Source organism: Colias eurytheme, chromosome 8 (assembly GCF_061535395.1).
Source record: "Colias eurytheme isolate Ceu_HAF_F1 chromosome 8, ilColEury1 Martin Lab GWU primary, whole genome shotgun sequence".
NCBI lineage: Eukaryota > Metazoa > Arthropoda > Insecta > Lepidoptera > Pieridae > Colias > Colias eurytheme.
The window spans coordinates 1,586,972-1,609,632 of NC_142987.1; the positions used below are offsets into that span (position 1 = coordinate 1,586,972).

The window sequence follows — 22,661 nt, forward strand, 5'->3', positions numbered from 1 at the left end:
CACAAAAATCATATCTTATAACCGCTCCATTGCAACGCGATGAAAAGACAAACAAACACACTTTCACGTGTATATTATTTTAATAGTAATATAAGGATAGTGCAAAGTTAAAACAAACGAGGTGCCAGCTGTTGACATAACTTAGTGATCGGAAACCGGTGTAAGGCGTGTTTATAGTTTCTGCAGTCAGCTCTCGGAGTATAAATCAACTTATATATGTAGTATAATGCATAATATGTAGTACTTCATTCAAAACCTTGAGTGGTTATGTATTTTTATTGAAAAAAAAAATTCATAGAGGCATATGCGTTATTATAATATGAATTCAGTTTGTATTCTATTAGTCCGTTTTCTTATGGGAAACAGCAGCGATACAATTTTCCGACTTATGTTTGATACAGACCTAGACAGTCAGACAACGAAGTCTCAGTAATAGGGTCCCGTTTCCCTTTCGGAACGGAACCCTAAAAATTATCTCTTTACATCATGTTATGTACTATTTTGCATAAAAAAATGTTATAACATGTAATTATGCGAATTATGTACATAATTGAAAAAAACTCTCAGCAAAATGGCCACCTTATAAAAATAACTACGTTAAATCAACCGGCAAAAACTGAAAAGTAAAAAATAAAAAAGATTTTATATTATTAATTACTAGTATATTATTTAGATATGCTTTTTATAAAAACGGTATAATGTCGGTGCACGGGCTTAATAGTTGATACTAAGTGCTTAGTGCTTGACCACCGACCTGCTTGTGCACTGACTTCAAACCACATCTAAATAATATGTAATAATTAATAATATCAAATCTTTTTTTTTACTTTTACGTTTTTGAAGTCGGTTGTTTTTATCGTAGTTATTTTTATTTAGGTAATACTTTTGAGTGTATTTTTCAACACGAATCAAACGAGCCCAAACTCGATAAAGTTGAGTCAATATATTACTGAGTTCCTATGGGCACCTTCCGATTCCATCATCAAATCAGCTCTATGTCATGATAATGTTTCATCGCTATCCAATTTACATACGTATACAAAATTTCAGCTCAATTAGTTATCGGGAAGTGAATCAAAGTTACTTGCTTCATTTCAATTAAGTCATCGAGATCAGACAAAAATACTCATAATAACTACTGGGCCTATCTGAATAAAATTTTTATGGGACCAATTCGAAACCATTCCGCATCAAACAAAAATCACGTAAATCGGTTCAAATAATAAAATAATAAAGTTTCTAATAAAGTTTTAAATAATAAAGTTTCACTTCTGACACGTGTGCGCAGCACACACGCTACAGGAGAGAAAACGAGCAGGCCCGTCGCCTGTCGTTTAACGATTCATGCCGCCCGTAAGAATCCACTCCACTGGGAGGTAGATGCGTAGCTGTACTCAAAAGGAAAGAGAGGGATATCATAGGGATTAATTTATAGAAGCCTTAGCCTGCCGGTTTTTTAGTACTTAAATGTACTCTTTTTGAACGTCTCCATGTTGATGGAAAGACGGCACCAATAAGCGCGGATAGTTAGGGATTTAATACGTGCAACTACATTGAGTCACAGATTGATTGAATTGACAAAGGCCTGTTGCCACGCAAAAATTAAACACACACAAAAACAACAGTTAAATTTGGCGATGACGATGAGCCAATTCAAGGAAAAACGGGAGATAAGCTTAAATTTTGATATAACACAGCGGATGTCGACAGAGGATCAGCCAATTCAAGAAAAATCCTGATTCGAAGAGATAACAGCGACATCCGCTGTTATCTCTGCCGAGGCCGAAGATGAGCCAACTGCCAATTCAGAAAAAATTGGGAGATAAGCTTAAATTTTAAAATAACAGCGGATGCCGGCAGAGTTCATGTGTCATTGATAAGGATGTAATTACGTCAATGATTTTAATATAATTAAAATAGTACATAAGCGGCCAATGTCTAGCGCCGACCGCCGTACCATTGATCCTCCGGCCGTCGGGAACGCCGGTACTCACATTGGGATACACAAAATAATAATTAAAATTCGGTTTCAAAAGTGCCTATAGGTATCAAAAGTTTTTATTAGTGTTTGTGACCACAAATACCACGACCAGAAATAGAGGATAGAATTTAGCAGCTATGGACAAGAATGAGGTATGTTGTTCTAAATATTTATAAGTATGACGCAATTGTCTGAAATGTTGTTTATCACTATTATTTTCACGGATGAATCGTGTTTTGCTTCAAAATTTCAAATATAATTTTATTTTGTTACTGAAAAGATAAGTAACAATTTCCTTGTCAGCTTTTGTTTTTTATAAACATAAATAGATATGCATTAAATTATTTTATGTAGCGCCGCAGCTAATGTTTAATAATAGTTATTTGTGAATATAGAATATATTATATTATCTCTGTTATTTTGTTTATAGTCCGGGATACATCGCCCATTTTTGCAAGTGATTACTATCAAGCTAATTTTTCGTGAGTAGCTTTATTTTGATGAGATGCCCAATAATTTCATGAACGAAACTCTCGATTGTGGTAGCTTACAGAGGTAACAAGGCTAAAAATTTTTGATTTGACGGTTCTCAAATATTTATTACGCAAATTGTAGGACAATTATATGTCTGTTGAATTATATAAGTATTAAATAAGTGAAAATAAAAAAATCAGCTTGTTATTAATCATTTATGATGACTTCGTTATCGATACACATTGGAAAGGGGGACTCTTTGATCAAACTATAGATTTTGTAGGACAAATATTTTTTCGAATAATTTAGATAATTATCTTGAGATTGAACAAAAAAAAACATTCAGATAGTAATTAATATTTGAGAACCATCAAATCAAAATATTTTATCCTTGTTTCCTCTGGTACCTACCACAATCGAGAGTTTCATACATGAAATTATTGGGCATCTCATCAAAATAAAGCTACTCACGAAAAATTAGCTTGATAGTAATCACTTGCAAAAATGGGCGATGTATCCCGGACTATTAGTAAACATAAACAAATAAATAATGCGCTGATAGAATAAATAACATTTATAGAAATGCATTTTCCTTGTTCAACCTATTCTTAATATCTGCAAATTGATTGATCGTAAATACCATATTCACTACTACTTTTCCAATGAAATTGTTCGTTTCAAATTATAATCAAAAGGCTAAATATTAATTTTCACAATTTCAGGCGTTCAAAATAAGTGATAAGCTTTTTAGCGTAGTTCACTTCTTAGAACTGCCTCACGATGATATTAACCAGACGGTCTGTGTTCCTCGCAAATGGGGAAATTGGAAAGAGATTAAATTGACACACATAAAGTATCCAATAGAAGATGCTTATCAGACGGAAATCCGAGTGCTGAAACAAGAAAAGCCTGGTAAAGATTGGGGAACGTATGAAGTAGTGGAATTGTTTGTTGCAGGTTAGTGTACTCACATGCTTTTGTAAACTTGAATATTGTATATAACAGACTGACACTTGACAGACAGATTTATTTCGAACTTAGTTGGTACACATATCAAAGTATCAGTGGCATTACAATAATTTGATGAGTTGAGTTTGGAGACTGATTACATCATAATTATTTTATTGGGTAATATTTTAGTAAATCGTTTTATATTATTGGTTTATTGAGATGCAAAACAACTCAATTTATTAAAATTATACGTTTCTATTCATTTATTTAACTTTGGAAAACAAACAATACATATTTCTTAAAATTAAAAAACAAAATACTATTCATATATCAGCAAAGTTTGCACTGAAAATTATTAATATTAATAAAATTATTATCAGTCATATGCAGTAAACAATAATTACATTTTACATTTAAATTATTAATTTAAATTTTCTAACACACATGTACATATCGCAAGCATGAGTACAATTTAAAGATCATAGTTAACCGTTAACGTTTTACTTTTTTTTAAAGATTATTTATTTGACAATTTTCTGAATAAACTTCTTATCGCTTATGATATTTCTAAGAATAACAAGGAGTTTGTTCACACAACAACTCTTGGATCAAGTAACTAATATATTATATTGTCAACATTCTAACGAAGATATAATGTCACACTAACATAATATCGATAAAGATTATATTCATATTATGTTGCTAAGAAATAACTTTTTAATAGTAATATAAATAATAACTTCTTATTTAGGAATTCCTGTATGACTTCCTGTATAACTATCAATTATTTTGTTCGTTGGGAAAACCCAGACAGCAGCAAACGAATTTATTTTAGAGCTACAAATAGCCCGTTTAAATTACGTTAAAAATAATAGGTACATTTTTTTCAACAAGCTGTCCGCCCTCATTTTCTTATCAACACTATATTTTTTACGACAGACTGCAATAAACATTTAAATGATTATATTTTATTGTCTCACTTATATGTATGTATGTCCTCTGGTAGTGACACTATGACAATCCTGAATTAACGTAATGGTAGTCTGGGACAAAATACCTAGGTCACGGAATACCATTTACACGCTATACATTTTATTCTTATTTCGATTTGTAATGCTCATTTATTTTCAACATGAGAATAAACGTGTAATGCTTTATTTAATACAGAAAGTCTGAAATGATATTTATTATTTGTTACGCATTTACGCTAAAGCAAGCACAAAATGTAAATAATTATAAACTTTAACGATTATTAACAACAGAAGTTAAAATAATAGACATATGAATTATTATCAGGTAAATTACGATTGAAATTAATTATTTAAATCATTCCAGAATCTTATGAAAGGGCTGAAACTTATATCGCCAAGAGAAACAAGCGCCAAATAGCCAAGAAGAAGAAATATGCATCAAAAGTTAAAGGTAAAGATACGACGCTATAATATTTTGTAACGTATGCATTGATGACAAAAATAGTAAAATTATCTTGCCATAGTATAGTATGATTTCATATTACAGAAAGGGTTCATTAAAAGCCTATTTTCAATAAATAGATTGAGATAAATCGTTTATTAAAAGTTATTGAGAATTTCTATTTTCCACCAGATACAAAGAAACTGGGTACAACGATGAAAGCTCAAACCAAAAAAAATAATATAACGAAGGAAAAAATTTATAAAAATGTTGAATTAACAAAGAAGTATCAGCAATTAATTGGTGATGAAGATGATCCGAAGAAAACAAACACACAAACAAATTTTAATGAAGGATACTCAACATCCAATAACACACAGAATCAACGAACCAATGGACAAGCATATTGTTGTAAAGAATATCCTGGAGTTTGCTCAAATCCTTGGCATAATCAAAATTGTTTTTACAAACCCGTTAATGCTTATCCACATACCAGTGTACATATTGTTCCTACAATAATAGAACCATGTAATCACAACAATCTAGCCCAGATCCCACCTCAATATTGTCAAAAATTTAATCATTTTTCTTCTGGGTTTTTTATTCCGGGACCGTGTACACATCCTGTTTTTAATCAAGGGATAAGAGTACAAAGCCAAATTAACGAAGAAAATAATTCGCAGATGCGAAAGGAGCCAAGTAGCGGTCAAATGACAGAGAAAACCAACAACAGAAATAGTTCATACACACAAACTGAAAATGACTCGAATGTATCTCAGCAAGTTCAAACTAATAAGACATCTAATGCGGAATCTCAAACAGAGTCTTGTGCAACTAACATAGTGACAGAGAAAACCAACAACAGAAATAGTTCATACACACAAACTGAGAATGATTCTAATCAAATATCAGAGAGGGACATTCAAAACAAGAGAAAAAATGTAAATAATATAATAAATTCAATTCGAGACAAAAAACAAAAGAGGGTATGATTAATGGGGAAAGACGTAGTGAAACACCAGTAAACAGGCAACCGAGTAACGACAAAATTAGTTCACAGACGCCCACACCCTTGAATTCAAATCCACTGCAATCGCAATCTACCTCCCGTCCTACAGTACGAAAGACCATTCCTGATAATAAAAAAAACAAGCTGCCACATCAAAGGAGAATGTACTCAAATACGACACCAAAAGAACAAACGCAACATATAAGTAGAAGCAGTACATCACAAGCAGGAATTAATATCAGCCGAAACTCAGAAGAGCAAATTCGACGTAACGAAGGAAATAAATTACCCATGCACGGGCAATATAATTCGAATCAACAGACCGATAAACATGTTCCAAGCAGTCGATATAACACACACGCGCCTCCCGTTCATAGAGTGGAAAATAATCGCAATAGTGAGAAAGGATCTACACAAATGAAATCTTATAGTACATTGCCAAGCAATGCAAGTGGCTTATTTAAGTCCAAGGCCAGTAGAACGAGAAAGAGACACTTGAAATCCACAGTTCCAAATGTATGACACTACTATACGTCAATTAGGAAGCAACAATAAAAGAAAAAGTTCGGGAGTAGAACAGCAAACATGCGACGCGAAACGAGTACAGACTGACGCGAGAGCTCAACCCACCAAACATGCGGGACAGGTAACATACACCAATGCAAGACCAATGTTTCCCCCACCCTTGATAGAAATGCCATCTTCACCTAGATTGCAAGTAAATGGACAACCACTTAGCAATCAAAGGAAAGATGTTAAATGAACAAAGTAAAAATATCAGAATAGTTAATTCGTTCAGTATTTCACCTGTTGTAAATGAACATTTTAACCACGACGAAATTCCACCTGCATCAATCCAATTAAATTTACAAAATTATCGTACAATGGGACAGAACTTATTTAGTCAATTAGAGCCCCAAATAAATAAGAGGACTTAATTAACGCATGTAAAAGAACCCCAAAAATATTATGTATTATATTAAATTTCTACCTCAACAGAATTTCTTGCATTTATAATGTATTTAACCGTTAGTTTTAAGATATATGTTTAGAATACATATTATATTATTTATATTTACCTCAAATGAAATAGCAGTATTTTAAAAAATATGACTGAACCTCACGAATGTTCTCGTATAATTCATTATATTTTATTATTAGGTACTTAGTTTATTATATTATAAGTTAATACTTATATTGTTACCTACTATAAGATTTTATAATAAAAAAAAGTGTCTTAGATCGTTGGTGTGCCTTAAATGTATACTTACTTAATTATGAATTTTACTTAAAAAATCGTTTTTATATCTTATAAAATAAAACTAGATTTAGTATTTTTAGTTTTACGTGCCATAGTTTAATAGTTCCTATTTTTTATTTGTAATCTATAGTATAAGAAAACAATTTGATATTTAATAAATATATGGATAAAAAAATGGTTTTGTTATTTCCTAATCTGAATAATAACAGCTAGCTATCTGAATTCTGAACTAAGAATATTCTCAAACGTTCATAATTATGTAGGGATTTACAAAATAGAGAGTATTTTGTAAATAACCTACGCTAAACCTTTACCTAACGAATGATATTTTCTGTTCATACCTATGTTTATAATTAAGTTTCCCATGTACGTACCTAAGTGAATTCATGTTTTAATGAGAATGTCTTTAAACCTTAAACCTTTTTATATAAAACTAGCTTATCGCCCGCGGCTTCGCCCGCTTTGTCTAAAACCTAATAAATTATATACTAAAACCTTCCTCTTGAATCACTCGTTCTATTAAAAAAAAACCGCATCAAAATCCGTTGCGTAGTTTAAAAGATTTAAGCATACATAGGGACTTAGGGACAGAGAAAGCGACTTTGTTTTATACTATGTAGTGGGTGATGGTAAATTTCTTTAAAAGTTCTGTCTTGGACGTCCGTGTGTCTGTATGTGCGGAGGATTTTCTTGTTAACACGATAGCGACCGAAATACTTTACTAATCGAGTCTTTTTTTTTCTCTTACGCTTGAGTATGCTCAGGAATAGAACCCTTTCATTTTTCAGGGTCTGATTCGATGTGGTTTAATTGTTATTAAATAAACAAAAATAATAATTAATAAATAATTATTAAAAAAAAAATTACGAGGCGTGCACTTTTGGATTTTCCAAACTATTTTTTCAATATTTTCAATGTACAGAATTGACCCTTCTACAGATTTATTATATGTATAGATATTATTCATAAAGAGCACATTACTGCGAATAAGGTCACGAGCCAGACTGATAAATAATATACCTACCGACTATGCGACTTTACATAATATTATCTTATCCTACTAATGTTTGTTACCCGTTTACGGGAAAACCACCGAACGGATTTTGCACATTACTGCGAGTAAGGTCACGGGTCAGACTGATAAATAATATACCTAATTACCTATCGACTACCGAGTACTGAATAGTGAATACATCGCTTTCAAAATAACGAGAGATATTTATAATAGGAATGGAAAGATAATTCTTTCTAATGTATGTTTGTTACCTGCACAGATCACAGAAATGGGGAAAACCAACGAACGGATTTTGATAATACTTGGCAGTGATGTAGCTTTAATGTTATGCTATACAAATTCTTGATTTTTCCGGCAATTCCTATTGGAATGAGATTTTTCAATACGGTAAAAATAAGCCCATGTCATTCTCTAGCCTCGCTATTTCCAAACACAAAAATCGTATCTTGTAACCGCTCCATTGCAACGCAATGAAAAGACAAACAAACACACTTTCACGTGTATATTATTTTAATAGTAATATAAGGATAGTGCAAAGTTAAAACAAACGAGGTGCCAGCTGTTGACATAACTTAGTGATCGGAAACCGGTGTAAGGCGTGTTTATAGTTTCTGCAGTCAGCTCTCGGAGTATAAATCAACTGATATAGTATAATGCATAATATGTAGTACTTCATTCAAAACCTTGAGTGGTTATGTATTTTTATTGAAAAAAAAATTCATAGAGGCATATGCGTTATTATAATATGAATTCAGTTTGTATTCTATTAGTCCGTTTTCTTATGGGAAACAGCAGCGATACAATTTTCCGACTTATGTTTGATACAGACCTAGACAGTCAGACAACGAAGTCTCAGTAATAGGGTCCCGTTTCCCTTTCGGAACGGAACCCTAAAAATTATCTCTTTACATCATGTTATGTACTATTTTGATAAAAAAATGTTATAACATGTAATTATGCGAATTATGTACATAATTGAAAAAAACTCTCAGCAAAATGGCCACCTTATAAAAATAACTACGTTAAATCAACCGGCAAAAACTGAAAAGTAAAAAATAAAAAAGATTTTATATTATTAATTACAAGTATATTATTTAGATATGCTTTTTATAAAAACGGTATAATGTCGGTGCACGGGCTTAATAGTTGATACTAAGTGCTTAGTGCTTGACCACCGACCTGCTTGTGCACTGACTTCAAACCACATCTAAATAATATGTAATAATTAATAATATCAAATCTTTTTTTTTTACTTTTACATTTTTGAAGTCGGTTGTTTTTATCGTAGTTGTTTTTATTTAGGTAATACTTTTGAGTGTATTTTTCAACACGAATCAAACGAGCCCAAACTCGAAAAAGTTGAGTCAATATATTACTGAGTTCCTATGGCCACCTTCCGATTCCATCATCAAATCAGCTCTATGTCATGATAATGTTTCATCGCTATCCAATTTACATACGTATACAAAATTTCAGCTCAATTGGTTATCGGGAAGTGAATCAAAGTTACTTGCTTCATTTCAATTAAGTCATCGAGATCAGACAAAAATATGTACTCATAAAATAAAAACTACTGGGCCTATCTGAATATAATTTTTATGGGAGCAATTCGAAACCATTCCGCATCAAACAAAAATCACGTAAATCGGTTCAAATAATAAAATAATAAAGTTTCTAATAAAGTTTTAAATAATAAAGTTTCACTTCTGACACGTGTGCGCAGCACACACGCTACAGGAGAGAAATCGAGCAGGCCCGTCGCCTGTAAGTTGTTTAACGATTCATGCCGCCCGTAAGAATCCACTCCACTGGGAGGTAGATGCGTAGCTGTCCTCAAAAGGCACTCTTGCCTTTATATCATAGGGATTTATTTATAAAAGCCTTAGCCTGCCGGTTTTTTTGTACTTAAATGTACTCTTTTTGAACGTCTCCATGTTGATGGAAAGACGGTGCCAATAAGCGATAGGTATTTACAACGCGCAACTACATTGAGTCACAGATTGATTGAATTTACAAAGGCCTGTTGTCACGCGAAAATAAAACACACACAAAAAAAACAGTTAAATTTGGCGATGACGATGAGCCAATTCAAGGAAAAACGGGAGATAAGCTTAAATTTTGATATAACACAGCGGATGTCGACAGAGGATCAGCCAATTCAAGAAACATCCTGATTCGAAGAGATAACAGCGACATCCGCTGTTATCTCTGCCGAGGCCGAGGATGAGCCAACTGCCAATTCAGAAAAAATTGGGAGATAAGCTTAAATTTTAAAATAACAGCGGATGCCGGCAGAGTTCATGTGTCATTGATAAGGATGTAATTACGTCAATGATTTTAATATAATTAAAATAGTACATAAGCGGCCAATGTCTAGCGCCGACCGCCGTACCATTGATCCTCCGGCCGTCGGGAACGCCGGTACTCACATTGGGATACACAAAATAATTATTAAAATTCGGTTTCAAAAGTGCCTAAAGGTGTCAAAAGTTTTTATTAGTGTTTGTGACCACAAATACCACGACCAGAAATAGAGGATAGAATTTAGCAGCTATGGACAAGAATGAGGTATGTTGTTCTAAATATTTATAAGTATGACGCAATTGTCTGAAATGTTGTTTATCACTATTATTTTCACGGTTGAATCGTGTTTTGCTTCAAATAGCATTTTATTTTTTTACTGAAAAGATAAGTAACAATTTCCTTGTCAGCTTTTGTTTTTTATAAACATAAATAGATATGCATTAAATTATTTCATGTAGCGCCGCAGCTAATGTTTAATAATAGTTATTTGTGAATATAGAATATATTATATTATCTCTGTTATTTTGTTTATATTAGTAAACATAAATAAATAATGCGCTGATAGAATAAATAACATTTATAGAAATGCATTTTCCTTGTTCAACCTATTCTTAATATCTGCAAATTGATTGATCGTAAATACCATATTCACTACTACTTTTCCAATGAAATTGTTCGTTTCAAATTATAATCAAAAGGCTAAATATTAATTTTCACAATTTCAGGCGTTCAAAATAAGTGATAAGCTTTTTAGCGTAGTTCACTTCTTAGAACTGCCTCACGATGATATTAACCAGACGGTCTGTGTTCCTCGCAAATGGGGAAATTGGAAAGAGATTAAATTGACACACATAAAGTATCCAATAGAAGATGCTTATCAGACGGAAATCCGAGTGCTGAAACAAGAAAAGCCTGGTAAAGATTGGGGAACGTATGAAGTAGTGGAATTGTTTGTTGCAGGTTAGTGTACTCACATGCTTTTGTAAACTTGAATATTGTATATAACAGACTGACACTTGACAGACAGATTTATTTCGAACTTAGTCGGTACACATATCAAAGTATCAGTGGCATTACAATAATTTGATGAGTTGAGTTTGGAGACTGATTACATCATAATTATTTTATTGGGTAATATTATAGTAAATCGTTTTATATTATTGGTTTATTTAGATGCAAAACAACTCAATTTATTAAAATTATAAGTTCCTATTCATTTATTTAACTTTGGGAAACAAATAATACAGTATTTCTTAAAATTAAAAAACAAAATACTATTCATATATCAGCAAAGTTTGCACTGAAAATTACATTCTTTAAATATAATCAGTCATATGCAGTAAACAATAATTAAAATTATTAATTTGCTAACATATTATATGTATACATTATCGCAAGCATGAGTACAATTTAAAGATCAAAGTTAACCGTTAACGTTTTACTTTTTTTTAAAGATTTTTTATTTGTTTATTTATCATTTTTTTATTATTCTCACTTATCTTATGAAATAAGATCTTACAAAACAATTTTCTGAACAAGCTTCTTATCGCTTATGATATTTCTAAGAATAACAAGGAGTTTGTTCAAACAACAACACTTGGATCAAGTAACCAATATATTATATTGTCAACATTCTAAGGAAGATATAATAACACACTTACATAATATCGATAAAGATTATATTCATATCATGATGCTAAGAAATACCTTTTTAATAGTAATTTTAAAATAATAACTTATTATTTAGTAATTCCTATTAATGATTTCCTGTATGACTATCAATTGTTTTGTTCGCCGGGAAAACCCAGACAGCAGCAGACGAATAGATATTAGAGCTACAAATAGCCCGTTTAAATTACGTTAAAAATAATAATTTTTTTTCAACAAGCTTTGCGCTCTCATTTTCTTATCAACACTATATTTTTTACGACAGCAATAAACATTCAAATAATTATTTTTTATTAAATAAATAAATAAATCCTTTATTTGCATTGAAACATGATATTTTAGGGTGTTATAACTTATAATATAATTATGTAATATTACAGCATGTTTAGCCGTTATTTAACAGCGTGCAAATTATTTTATTACATATGTATACTTAATCAAAGTGTCCAATTCATTTGTCATTCATTCACATTATTCATTAAACAATAAATTTTCTAAATTTATTATAACATACATTATAAAATCGAGTCACAAATATACAATCCCATTCATGAGTCCAAGAATTCCTTAACACTATAAAAACATTTCTGTTGAAGCCATTCGTTAAGTTTTTTAAAAAATAATTTAGATTCTAAGTTTTTTAATTTAGTTGTTACCTTATTATATATGATTATTTATTACACTCATACAGAGACAATTTTTATTATATTTTTTTAGTCGAGGATTATCTTTTAAAATTAATTTATTTGGATCTCTGCGACTATCACTTGCTTTTTTGTATAGGTACATATGTTATTGTTACACTTGTATGTATAGTACTATAGTATGTCCTCTGGTAGTGACACTTTGTTGACAATCCATTCAATTAACGTAATGGATTAGTCTGGGACAAAACACCTAGGTCACGGAATACCATCTATACGCTATACATTTTATTCTTATTTCGATTTGCAATACGCATTTATTTTCAACACTTTTTTTTTAATAATGAGAATATACGTGTAATGCTTTATTTAATACAGAAAGGCTGAAATGATATTTATTTTGTCACGCATTAACTCTAAAGCAAGCACAAAATGTAAATAATTATAAACTTTAACGATTATTAACAACAGAAGTTAAAATAATAGACATTTGAATATTCACTATTCACTACATAGTATAAAACAAAGTCGCTTTCCCTGTCCCTATGTCCCTATGTCCCTATGTCCCTTTGTACGCTTAAATCTTTGAAACTACGCAACGGATTTTGATGCGGTTTTTTTTAATAGATAGAGTGATTCAAGAGGAAGGTTTATATGTATAATAAGATCCATTAAGTAGTGGAGAAGTACTGTTATTTTTGAGGTTTCTAATGTGATGTCGTAAAAAATTACATTTATTCCGCTTACATTGCAAACGCAGGCTGAACCCTACGAGTTTTATCAAAATAATGTACTAAGTATTATACACATTGAAAAGGTCTACAGAAAAGTCCGCGATGGTATATGTCTATCTCTTATGGATAACCCACAATAACTTTTTTTTGTCATTTACTTTTTACGACAAATAATAGCTAATTTTCGAAGCGATTTTAACCAATACAGCATTAATCCTTAACCAATTAAATACCATGGATACATTGTTCATTTAATATAGATCTATATGGCCCTTTACACCGTATGATTTAAGTGAATATTTTCGAAGATATTACAGATTTAAAAATTGCAGGACGTAGCGTTTGCGGCCGCCCGGCTATGTATTTTATACCCGTGCGATGCCGGAGGCCGGAGCGGGCCGCTATATTTTTATACCTATACAACGTTCACAATTTTTCTGTAGTGTATTTAGTATCAGCATTGCACCCGTGCGAAGCCGGGGCGGGTCGCTAGTATATTATATAAGCAGGTAAATTACGATTAAAATTAATTATTTAAATCATTCCAGAATCTTATGAAGCGGCTGAAAAAGATATCGCCAAGAGAAACAAGCGCGAAACAGCCAAGAAGATTAAATATGCATCAAAAGTTAAAGGTATACGACGCTATATTTTGTTGTAACGTATGCATTGATGACAAATATAGTAAAATTATCTTGCCATATTATAGTAAGATTTTATATAACAGAAAGGGTTCATTAAAAGCCTATTTTCAATAAATTGATTGAGATAAATCTTTGATATTTAAAGTAATTGAGAATTTCTATTTTTCACCAGATACAAAGAAACTGGGTACAACGATGAAAGCTCAAACCAAAAAAAATAATATAACGAAGGAAAAAATTTATAAAAATGTTGAATTAACAAAGAAGTATCAGCAATTAATTGGTGGTGAAGATGATCCGAAGAAAACAAACACACAAACAAATTTTAATGAAGGATACTCAACATCCAATAACACACAGAATCAACGAACCAATGGACAAGCATATTTTTGTAAAGAATATCCTGGAGTTTTTTCAAATCCTTGGAATAATCAAAATTGTTTTTACAAACCCAGAGTGACTGAAGGATTTAAAATCTATATAAATGGTATTGATGTTAATACTTATCCAAATATCAGTGTACATATTGTTCCTACAATAATAGAACCATGCAATCACAATAATCTAGCCCAGATCCCACCTCAATATTGTCAATACTTTAATCATTTTTCTTCTGGGTTTTTTATTCCGGGACCGTGTACACATCCTGTTTTTAATCAAGGGATAAGAGTACAAAGCCAAATTAACGAAGAAAATAATTCGCAGATGCGAAAGAACCCAAGTAGCCGTCAAATGACAGAGAAAACCAACAACAGAAATAGTTCATACACACAAACTGAAAATGACTCGAATGTATCTCAGCAAGTTCAAACTAATAAGACATCTAATGCGGAATCTCAAACAGAGTCTTGTGCAACTAACATAGTGACAGAGAAAACCAACAACAGAAATAGTTCATACACACAAACTGAAAATGACTCGAATGTATCTCAGCAAGTTCAAACTAATAAGACATCTAATTCGGAATCTCAAACAGGGTCTTGTGCAACTAACATAGTGACAAAGAAAACCAACAACAGAAATAGTTCATACACACAAACTGAAAATGACTCGAATGTATCTCAGCAAGTTCAAACTAATAAGACATCTAATTCGGAATCTCAAACAGGGTCTTGTGCAACTAACATAGTGACAAAGAAAACCAACAACAGAAATAGTTCATACGCACAAACTGAGAATGATTCAAATAAAATATCAGAGAGGGACATTCAAAACAAGAGAAAAAATAAATCACACACTGCATCTGCTTCAACTACATCCACTCCAACGGAATTCAATTCGAGACAAAACCCAGAAAATGGTATGAATAATGGGGAAAGATGTAGTGAAACACCAGGAAACAGGCAACCGAGTGCCGACACAATTAGTCCACAGACGCCCACACCCTCGAATTCAAATCCAGTGCAATCGCAATCTACCTCCCGTGCTACAGTACCAAAGACCATTCCTGTTAATACAAACAACAACCAGCCACATCAAAGTAGTATGTCCTCAAATACGACACCAAAAGAACAAACGCAATATATAAGTAGAAGCAGTACATCACAAGCAGGAATTAATATCAGCCGAAACTCAGAAGAGCAAATTCGACGTAACGAAGGAAATAAATTACCCATGCACGGGCAATATAATTCGAATCAACAGACCGATAAACATGTTCCAAGCATTCGATATAACACACACGCGCCTCCCGTTCAAAGAGTGGAAAATAATCGCAACAGTGAGAAAGGATCTACACAAATGAAATCTTATAGTACATTGCCAAGCAATGCAAGTGAATCGCAGGCTTATTTAAGTCCAAGGCCACTAGAACGAGAAAGAGACACTAGTAAACAGTTCACACAGTTCCAAATGTATGACACTACTATACCTCGATTGGAAAGCAACAATAAAAGAAAAAGTTCAGGAGTAGAACACCAAACATACGACGCGAAACGAGTACAGACTGACGCGAGAGCTCAACCCACCAAACATGCGGGACAGGTAACAAACACAAATAAAAGACCAACGTTTCCCCCACCCTTGATAGATAAAACATATTCTCCTAGATTGAGAGTAAATGGACAACCACTTAGCGAGAACAGACATAGCAATCAAAGGAAAGATGTTCATGAACAAAGTCGTGTGCATGTGCAAAACCATTGTAACGTAAATCAAAAAGAAGTTCAAGGTAATGCCGGAGAAAATAATAATATCAGAAGAGTTAATTCGTTCAGTATTTTACCTGTTGTAAATGAACATTCTAACCACGACGAAATTCCACCTCCATCAATACAATTAAATTTACAAAATTATCGTACAATGGCACAAAACTTATTTAGTCAATTACATCCCCAAATACAGAAGTTCAATGTAATGCCAGAGAAAATAATAACATCAGAATAGTTAATTCGTTCAGTATTTCACCTGTTGTAAATGAACATTCTAACCACGACGAAATTCCACCTGTATCAATACAATTAAATTTACAAAATTATCGTACAATGGGACAAAACTTATTTAGTCAATTAGAGCCCCAAATACATAAGAGGACTTAGCATGTAAAAGAACCCCAAAAATATTATGTATTATATTAAACTTCTACCTCAACAGAGCTTCTTGCATTTATAATGTATTTAACTGTTAGTTTTAAGATATATGTTTAGAATACATATTATATTATTTATATTTACCTCAAATGAAATAGCAGTATTTTAAAATATGACTGAATCTCTCCTCACATAATATGTTCTCGTATAATTCATTATATTTTATTATTAGGTACTTAGTTTATTATATAAGTTAATACTTATATTGTTACCTACTATAAGATTTTATAATAAAATAAAGTGTCTTAGGTCGTTGGTGTGCCTTAAATGTATACTTACTTAATTATGAATTTTACTTAAAAAATCGTTTTTATATCTTATAAAATAAAACTAGATTAAGTATTTTTAGTTTTACGTGCCATAGTTTAATAGTTCCTATTTTTTTTATATTTTACACGATACCTCGAAAATATATTTTGGCATTTCAGTGACAAAACTACTATTTAACTAGATTTATCGATATTTTTTTATTATTTTTATCATATTTTGTAATCTATACTATAAGAAAACAATTTGATATTTAATAAATATATGGATAAAAAAATGGTTTTGTTATTTCCTAATCTGAATAATAACAGCTAGCTATCTGAATTCTGAACTAAGAATATTCTCAAACGTTCATAATTATGTAGATAGGCCTCTCTATTTTGTAAATAACCTACCCTAAACCTTTATCTAACGAATGATATTTTCTGTTCATACCTATGTTTATACATAATTAAGTTTCTCATGTAAGTGAGTGACTTCATATCTTATTGAGAATGTCTTTAAACCTTTTTATATAAAATGGTAATGATAAAAAATAAAAATGGTAACTAATACCTATATCTGATATACCTATACCGGCAAGCGTTGTTGACTAGTAGAAGACGAAGTAGAATCTCCAAATAAGTGTCGTTTGTTGTACACAGTGACTGACGCGACGCTTTAAATTTGTATACATATAGGTATATAGATGGATATAGTAATTATTAATATAGTTAATTAATTATTATATATCTATCTATATATTATATAAATATAAATAAACACACTTAAACTCCTGAAATTTTTGTATGGTCACAGATCCTTGATAAGTGCACAAAGTTTGAATAAAATACCGTTTAAAGTGGGTCAAAATCGAATCTAAACAAGTCTGTTACTGTACTGTTACATATAATCATGTCGGTAAACATACAAACACAGTTCAAGCTAATAAGAGCATATAAAAATGCTTCAACTTTGACATATATAATCGGTTGACAGCACAAAGATTAGATTTACATACATAGGTATTTATTAAGATGTAAACTTATACATCTTGCAATAAAAACATGATATTGTATTTCTTATGTTATAAGGGCGTAATTTTAAAGGTCCTTTAGATTAAGGTTAGAAAAGGGTTCTTTGGCCATGACATTCTGTACTATACGTTTATATATTGGTACCTACTAAGTAAAATTTAACAACATAGTTAATTATAAACTACTAGCTGTTCCGCGCGGTTTTACTCGCATTGCTCCGTTCCTGTTGGTCTTAGCGTGATGATATATAGCCTATAGCCTTCCTCGATAAATGGGCTATCTAACACTGAAAGAATTTTTCAAATCGTACCAGTAGTTCTTTAGATTAGCACGTTATAGATATAGATTTAAACTTTTTATATGAACCTTATGAAAATTTTAAATTACTCATAAAAATATATATCTACCTAATATGATTAATTCATATACCGAATTGTTTTCTATTTTTGCGAGTAACTATGTAACAGGAATACAAATGCGATTTATTCATTATAATATTATTCATAAAGAGCATATATGCTCTTTATGTTTATCTGCGAGTAAGGTCACAGGCCAGACTGATAAATAATACCTACCGACTAATGAGTAATGAATACATCGCTTTCAAAATAACGAGATATTATATTAATTATAATAGGAATGAAATGATAATACTTTTTCATGTTATCTTATCCTACTAATGTATGTTTGTTACCCGTTTACGGGAAAACCACTGAACGGATTTTGATAATACTTGGCAGGATGTAGCTTTATTGTTATGCTATTTGTATAGCTATGCCTTAGCTATGTTTGATTTTTGCCGCGACTTCGACTGTATAGTTTTAATTTTCCAATATTTCATTTCATTTTCCAATACGGTAAAAATAAGCCCATGTCATTCTCTAGCCTCCTATTTCCTAACACAAAAATCATATCTTATAACCGCTCCATTGCGACGCGATGAAAAGACAAACAAACACACTTTCACATATTATATATTATTTTAATAGTAAGGATAGTGCGAAGTTAAAACAAACGAGGTGCCAGCTGTTGACATAACTTAGTGATCGGAAACCGGTGTTAGGCGTGTTTATAGTTTCTCCAGTCAGCTCTCGGAGTATAAATCAGCGGATACATCACTACATAGGTAGTATAAAACAAAGTCGCTTTCCCTGTCCCTATGTCCCTATATCCCTATGTCCCTTTGTACGCTTAAATCTTTGAAACTACGCAACGGATTTTGATGCGGTTTTTTTTAATAGATAGAGTGATTCAAGAGGAAGGTTTATATGTATAATAACATCCATTAAATATGTGATGTGATGTCGTAAAAAATTACATTTTTTCCGCTTACATTGCAAACGCAGGCTGAACGAGTTTTATCAAAATAATGTACTAAGTATTATACACATTGAAAAGGTCTCCAGAAAAGTCCACGATGGTATATGTCTATCTCTTATGGATAACCCACAATAACTTTTTTTTGTCATTTACTTTTTACGACAAATAATGGCTAATTTTCGAAGCGATTTTAACCAATACAGCATTAATCCTTAACCAATTAAATACCTTAAATACATTGTTCATTTAATATATATCTATATGGCCCTTTACACCGTATGATTTAAGAGAATATTTTCGAAGATATTACAGATTTAAAAATTGCAGGACGTAGCGTTTGCGGCGGTACCGGCCGGCCGCCCGGCTATATATTTTATACCCGTGCGAAGCCGGAGCGGGCCGCGATGTTTTTATATACAATGCAACGTTTACAGTTTTTCTGAAGTGTATTTAGTATCAGCATTGCACCCGTGCGAAGCCGGGGCGGGTCGCTAGTATAGGATATAATGTATAATATGTGTATTAAGCACCTACTTCATTCAAAATCCCGTGTGGTTATGTATTTTTTGTATTTTTATTGAAAAAAATATCCATAGAGGCAAAGATCCATATGTATCTATGCGTTATTACGATATGAATTCAGTTTGTAGTTATATTATTAGTCCGTTTTCTTATGAGAAACAGCAGCGATACAATTTTCTGACTTATGTTTGATCAAAATAACCGGCATCCAATTTATAAAAGCAAAATAGGTTTGAAACTTATGACGTCGTTGTTTGAAACTAACAATCAGATGAGAAAAAAAACCGGCCAAGCGCGAGTCGGACTCACTTACGCAGGGTTCCGTACTATGGGGACCCCTCCTAATATTTAATTTTCATTTTTAGTACCTATTTGTTGTATAGCGGCATCGGAATTCGGAAATACATAATTTGTGAAAATTTCAGCTTTGTAGCTATCACGGTTAATGAGATACAGCCAGGAGACAGACCTAGACAGTCAGACAACGAAGTCTCAGTAATAGGCATCGACAACACAGTAATAGGGTTCCGTTTTACCCTTTCGGAACGGAACCCTAAAAATTATCTCTTAGATCATGTTATGTACTATTTTGCATACAAAAATGTTATAACATGCAATTATACGCGAATTATGTAATCGAAAAAAAAAACTCAGCAAAATGGCCACCATAGAACAAAGACTAATCAAAACTAATGCAAGAATTCCCGTGAGAGCGCATACTGTTCGTAATTCAAAGAAAGTTTTTATTATTCCATATCAGGTGAAACTCTGATAATTGTATATTACATTTTTAATGTTCTTTTGTAATTAACAAAGTAACGCCGCCATTATTCTGCATTTAAAATAATAAAAGAAACCTTAACAGTAAAAATGCCAAAAATGTAACAGCTATGATTTAACTTGTTACACAGATAAAAAATATTTAAATTACTTCGAATGATCGTCATAGTGTCAATCAATATATTCAATTGTCAATCATAAAGATACTTTGTCATGAGTAGAAGATGTGGGGTTTTCGGTACCTTGCTTACTTTATAGTTTATACTTAACTCATCTACACTAATATTATAAAGAGGAAAACTTTGTTTGTTTGTTTGTTTGATTGTAATGAATAGGCTCATAAACTATTGGACCGATTTTAAAAATTCTTTCACCATTCGAAAGCTACATTATCCACGACTTCCACGAGTAACATAGGCTAGGTTTTATCCCGGAAAGCCCACGGGAACGGGAACTATGCGGGTTTTTCTTTGAAAACGCGGGCGAAGCCGCAGGCGGAAAGCTAGTATTATGTAATTCCATTCTAATCGATGAAACACTTGAATTAAATTCACATAACATAATACATATAGACAGCAAACACTATAATTATATTTTACAGAATTGGATTAACTATTTTAAAGATGTATGAAATATTAATTAAAATATTTTTTTCTTTCCAGGTATGACAAGTTTGTGTATTCTGGCTTCGCTTGGAATAGAAGGTAATAGCTACATTTTATAAAAAGCTACATGTACATTATTATGCTATTTCATTTTATTCAAATATTTTTAATATGTTATCTATACATATATAAAAATGAAACTCGTTTTCCTTGGTCACGGCATCACGCGTGAACCGATTTCGATAATTCTTTTTTCATTATATTCCTTGAAGTACGAGGATGGTTCTTAATTCTTATGCAGAGAAAACGTAAATATGTACCACGGGTGAAGCCGGGGCGGACCGCTTGTCTATGTATATAAATTATTCCAATCATGCGTATTGACGCTTATCTTCTGTTTTGACTTTTGAAGTTGATTAAAAACACCGTGCAAATGTTTTTACTGATTCTATTAACTTTTTAATAATAATAGCACACAGTAGTTTTTTAAACACCATAAAAAGTCAATTACTACATCTGTTATGCTTCCGACATTTTTTTTTCTCAATACCCGTTACCAGGGTATCATAACGTTAAAGGTACTTGACCGCGACAAAACAAATCTGTGCCAGTCGAAATTGAGCTTTATGTGAAGGGAATACGTTGCTATAAATTGGTGATGACTGTTTAACAATATTGTTGGCCCAATAGCGCACTATGTGTTTTTAGACCCGAAAAAGTTTCATTCTTGTTTTATTGGAAATATCTAAGGAGCTTCTCTTTTTAAATGCACGAGTAGAACACCCAGAGTTTTATTTGAAAAACACGATTTTTAAAAAAATATTTAAAATATTGGAATTTTCGCGGCCGACTGAGTTAAATAAATTCGTATAAAAAAAATAGATACACTAGATAATATATTATGTTGCTAATATATGTAGTGATTACAGGCGCAAATTATCCCTTTTTGAAATTTTCGATATTGTCGATAGAGGCGAAAGTATTGTAATTTTTACTGATTTTCGTTTTTATTTTTTTATATTATATGCAGGCGTTAGTAGAAGCTCTGTTTAGTACCAAAAGAAGCCTTGAACTGAGGGCTACATGTGACAAAAATACCACATTCTAACCACGAAGTTATTACGAGTTATCGATTTTCAAAGAATTCAATGTCAGGGTTGTCCCTAATAAAGAAAAAGTCGAAGCTGTTTTTTTAACAATTATATAAATCGTCTATCTATTACCAAGTTTTTGTTTATGGTTTAAGTCGTTAGTTATAGTCGATATTTTAATATTATTCAACGATTTTTAATAAAATATTAAAAAAAAAATGGAATTTTCGCGGCTGACTGAGATAAATAAATTCGTATAAAAAAATAGATACACTAGATAATTTATTATGTTGCTAATATATGTAGTGATTACAGGCGCAAATTATCCCTTTTTGAAATTTTCGGTATTGTCGATGGAGGCGAAAGTATTGTAA

At 31.8% G+C, this 22,661-nt stretch overlaps 3 protein-coding genes across 7 annotated transcripts in view; all 3 read left to right on the forward strand.

The window, feature by feature from the left end:
* Positions 1-22,661, forward strand: part of mwh (multiple wing hairs) — a 127,554-nt gene that overhangs the window by 67,643 nt on the left and 37,250 nt on the right. For 2 of the 5 annotated variants that reach the window (XM_090104291.1, XM_090104290.1), the window contains exon 4: positions 21,254-21,295. The exons of the other annotated variants lie outside the window; for them this stretch is intronic. In XM_090104291.1, the coding sequence (XP_089960417.1) occupies positions 21,254-21,295 (42 nt within the window). The remainder of the gene's footprint in view (positions 1-21,253; positions 21,296-22,661) is intronic. 5 annotated transcript variants of the gene reach the window in all.
* Positions 1,703-6,828, forward strand: LOC149906274 (uncharacterized). The gene is made up of 4 exons (XM_090104300.1): positions 1,703-2,133; positions 3,178-3,412; positions 4,742-4,828; positions 5,012-6,828. Exons 1-4 carry the CDS (start codon positions 2,119-2,121, stop codon positions 5,809-5,811), a joined length of 1,137 nt encoding a protein of 378 aa, XP_089960426.1. The 5' UTR covers positions 1,703-2,118; the 3' UTR covers positions 5,812-6,828.
* LOC149906275 (uncharacterized) lies at positions 9,335-17,231 on the forward strand. Its single transcript, XM_090104295.1, has 4 exons — positions 9,335-10,672; positions 11,134-11,368; positions 14,003-14,089; positions 14,271-17,231. The coding sequence occupies exons 1-4, from the start codon at positions 10,658-10,660 to the stop codon at positions 16,481-16,483; spliced, it is 2,550 nt and encodes an 849-aa protein (XP_089960421.1). The 5' UTR covers positions 9,335-10,657; the 3' UTR covers positions 16,484-17,231.

What these genes read in the sequence shown, in the direction of transcription:
- LOC149906274 (XM_090104300.1), top strand. An exon ending in AGTGGAATTGTTTGTTGCAG is followed by an intron (nt 3,413 to 4,741) that starts GTTAGTGTACTC and finishes AAATCATTCCAG; the next exon opens with AATCTTATGAAAGGGCTGAA. An exon ending in ATATGCATCAAAAGTTAAAG is followed by an intron (nt 4,829 to 5,011) that starts GTAAAGATACGA and finishes ATTTTCCACCAG; the next exon opens with ATACAAAGAAACTGGGTACA.
- LOC149906275 (XM_090104295.1), top strand. An exon ending in AGTGGAATTGTTTGTTGCAG is followed by an intron (nt 11,369 to 14,002) that starts GTTAGTGTACTC and finishes AAATCATTCCAG; the next exon opens with AATCTTATGAAGCGGCTGAA. An exon ending in ATATGCATCAAAAGTTAAAG is followed by an intron (nt 14,090 to 14,270) that starts GTATACGACGCT and finishes ATTTTTCACCAG; the next exon opens with ATACAAAGAAACTGGGTACA.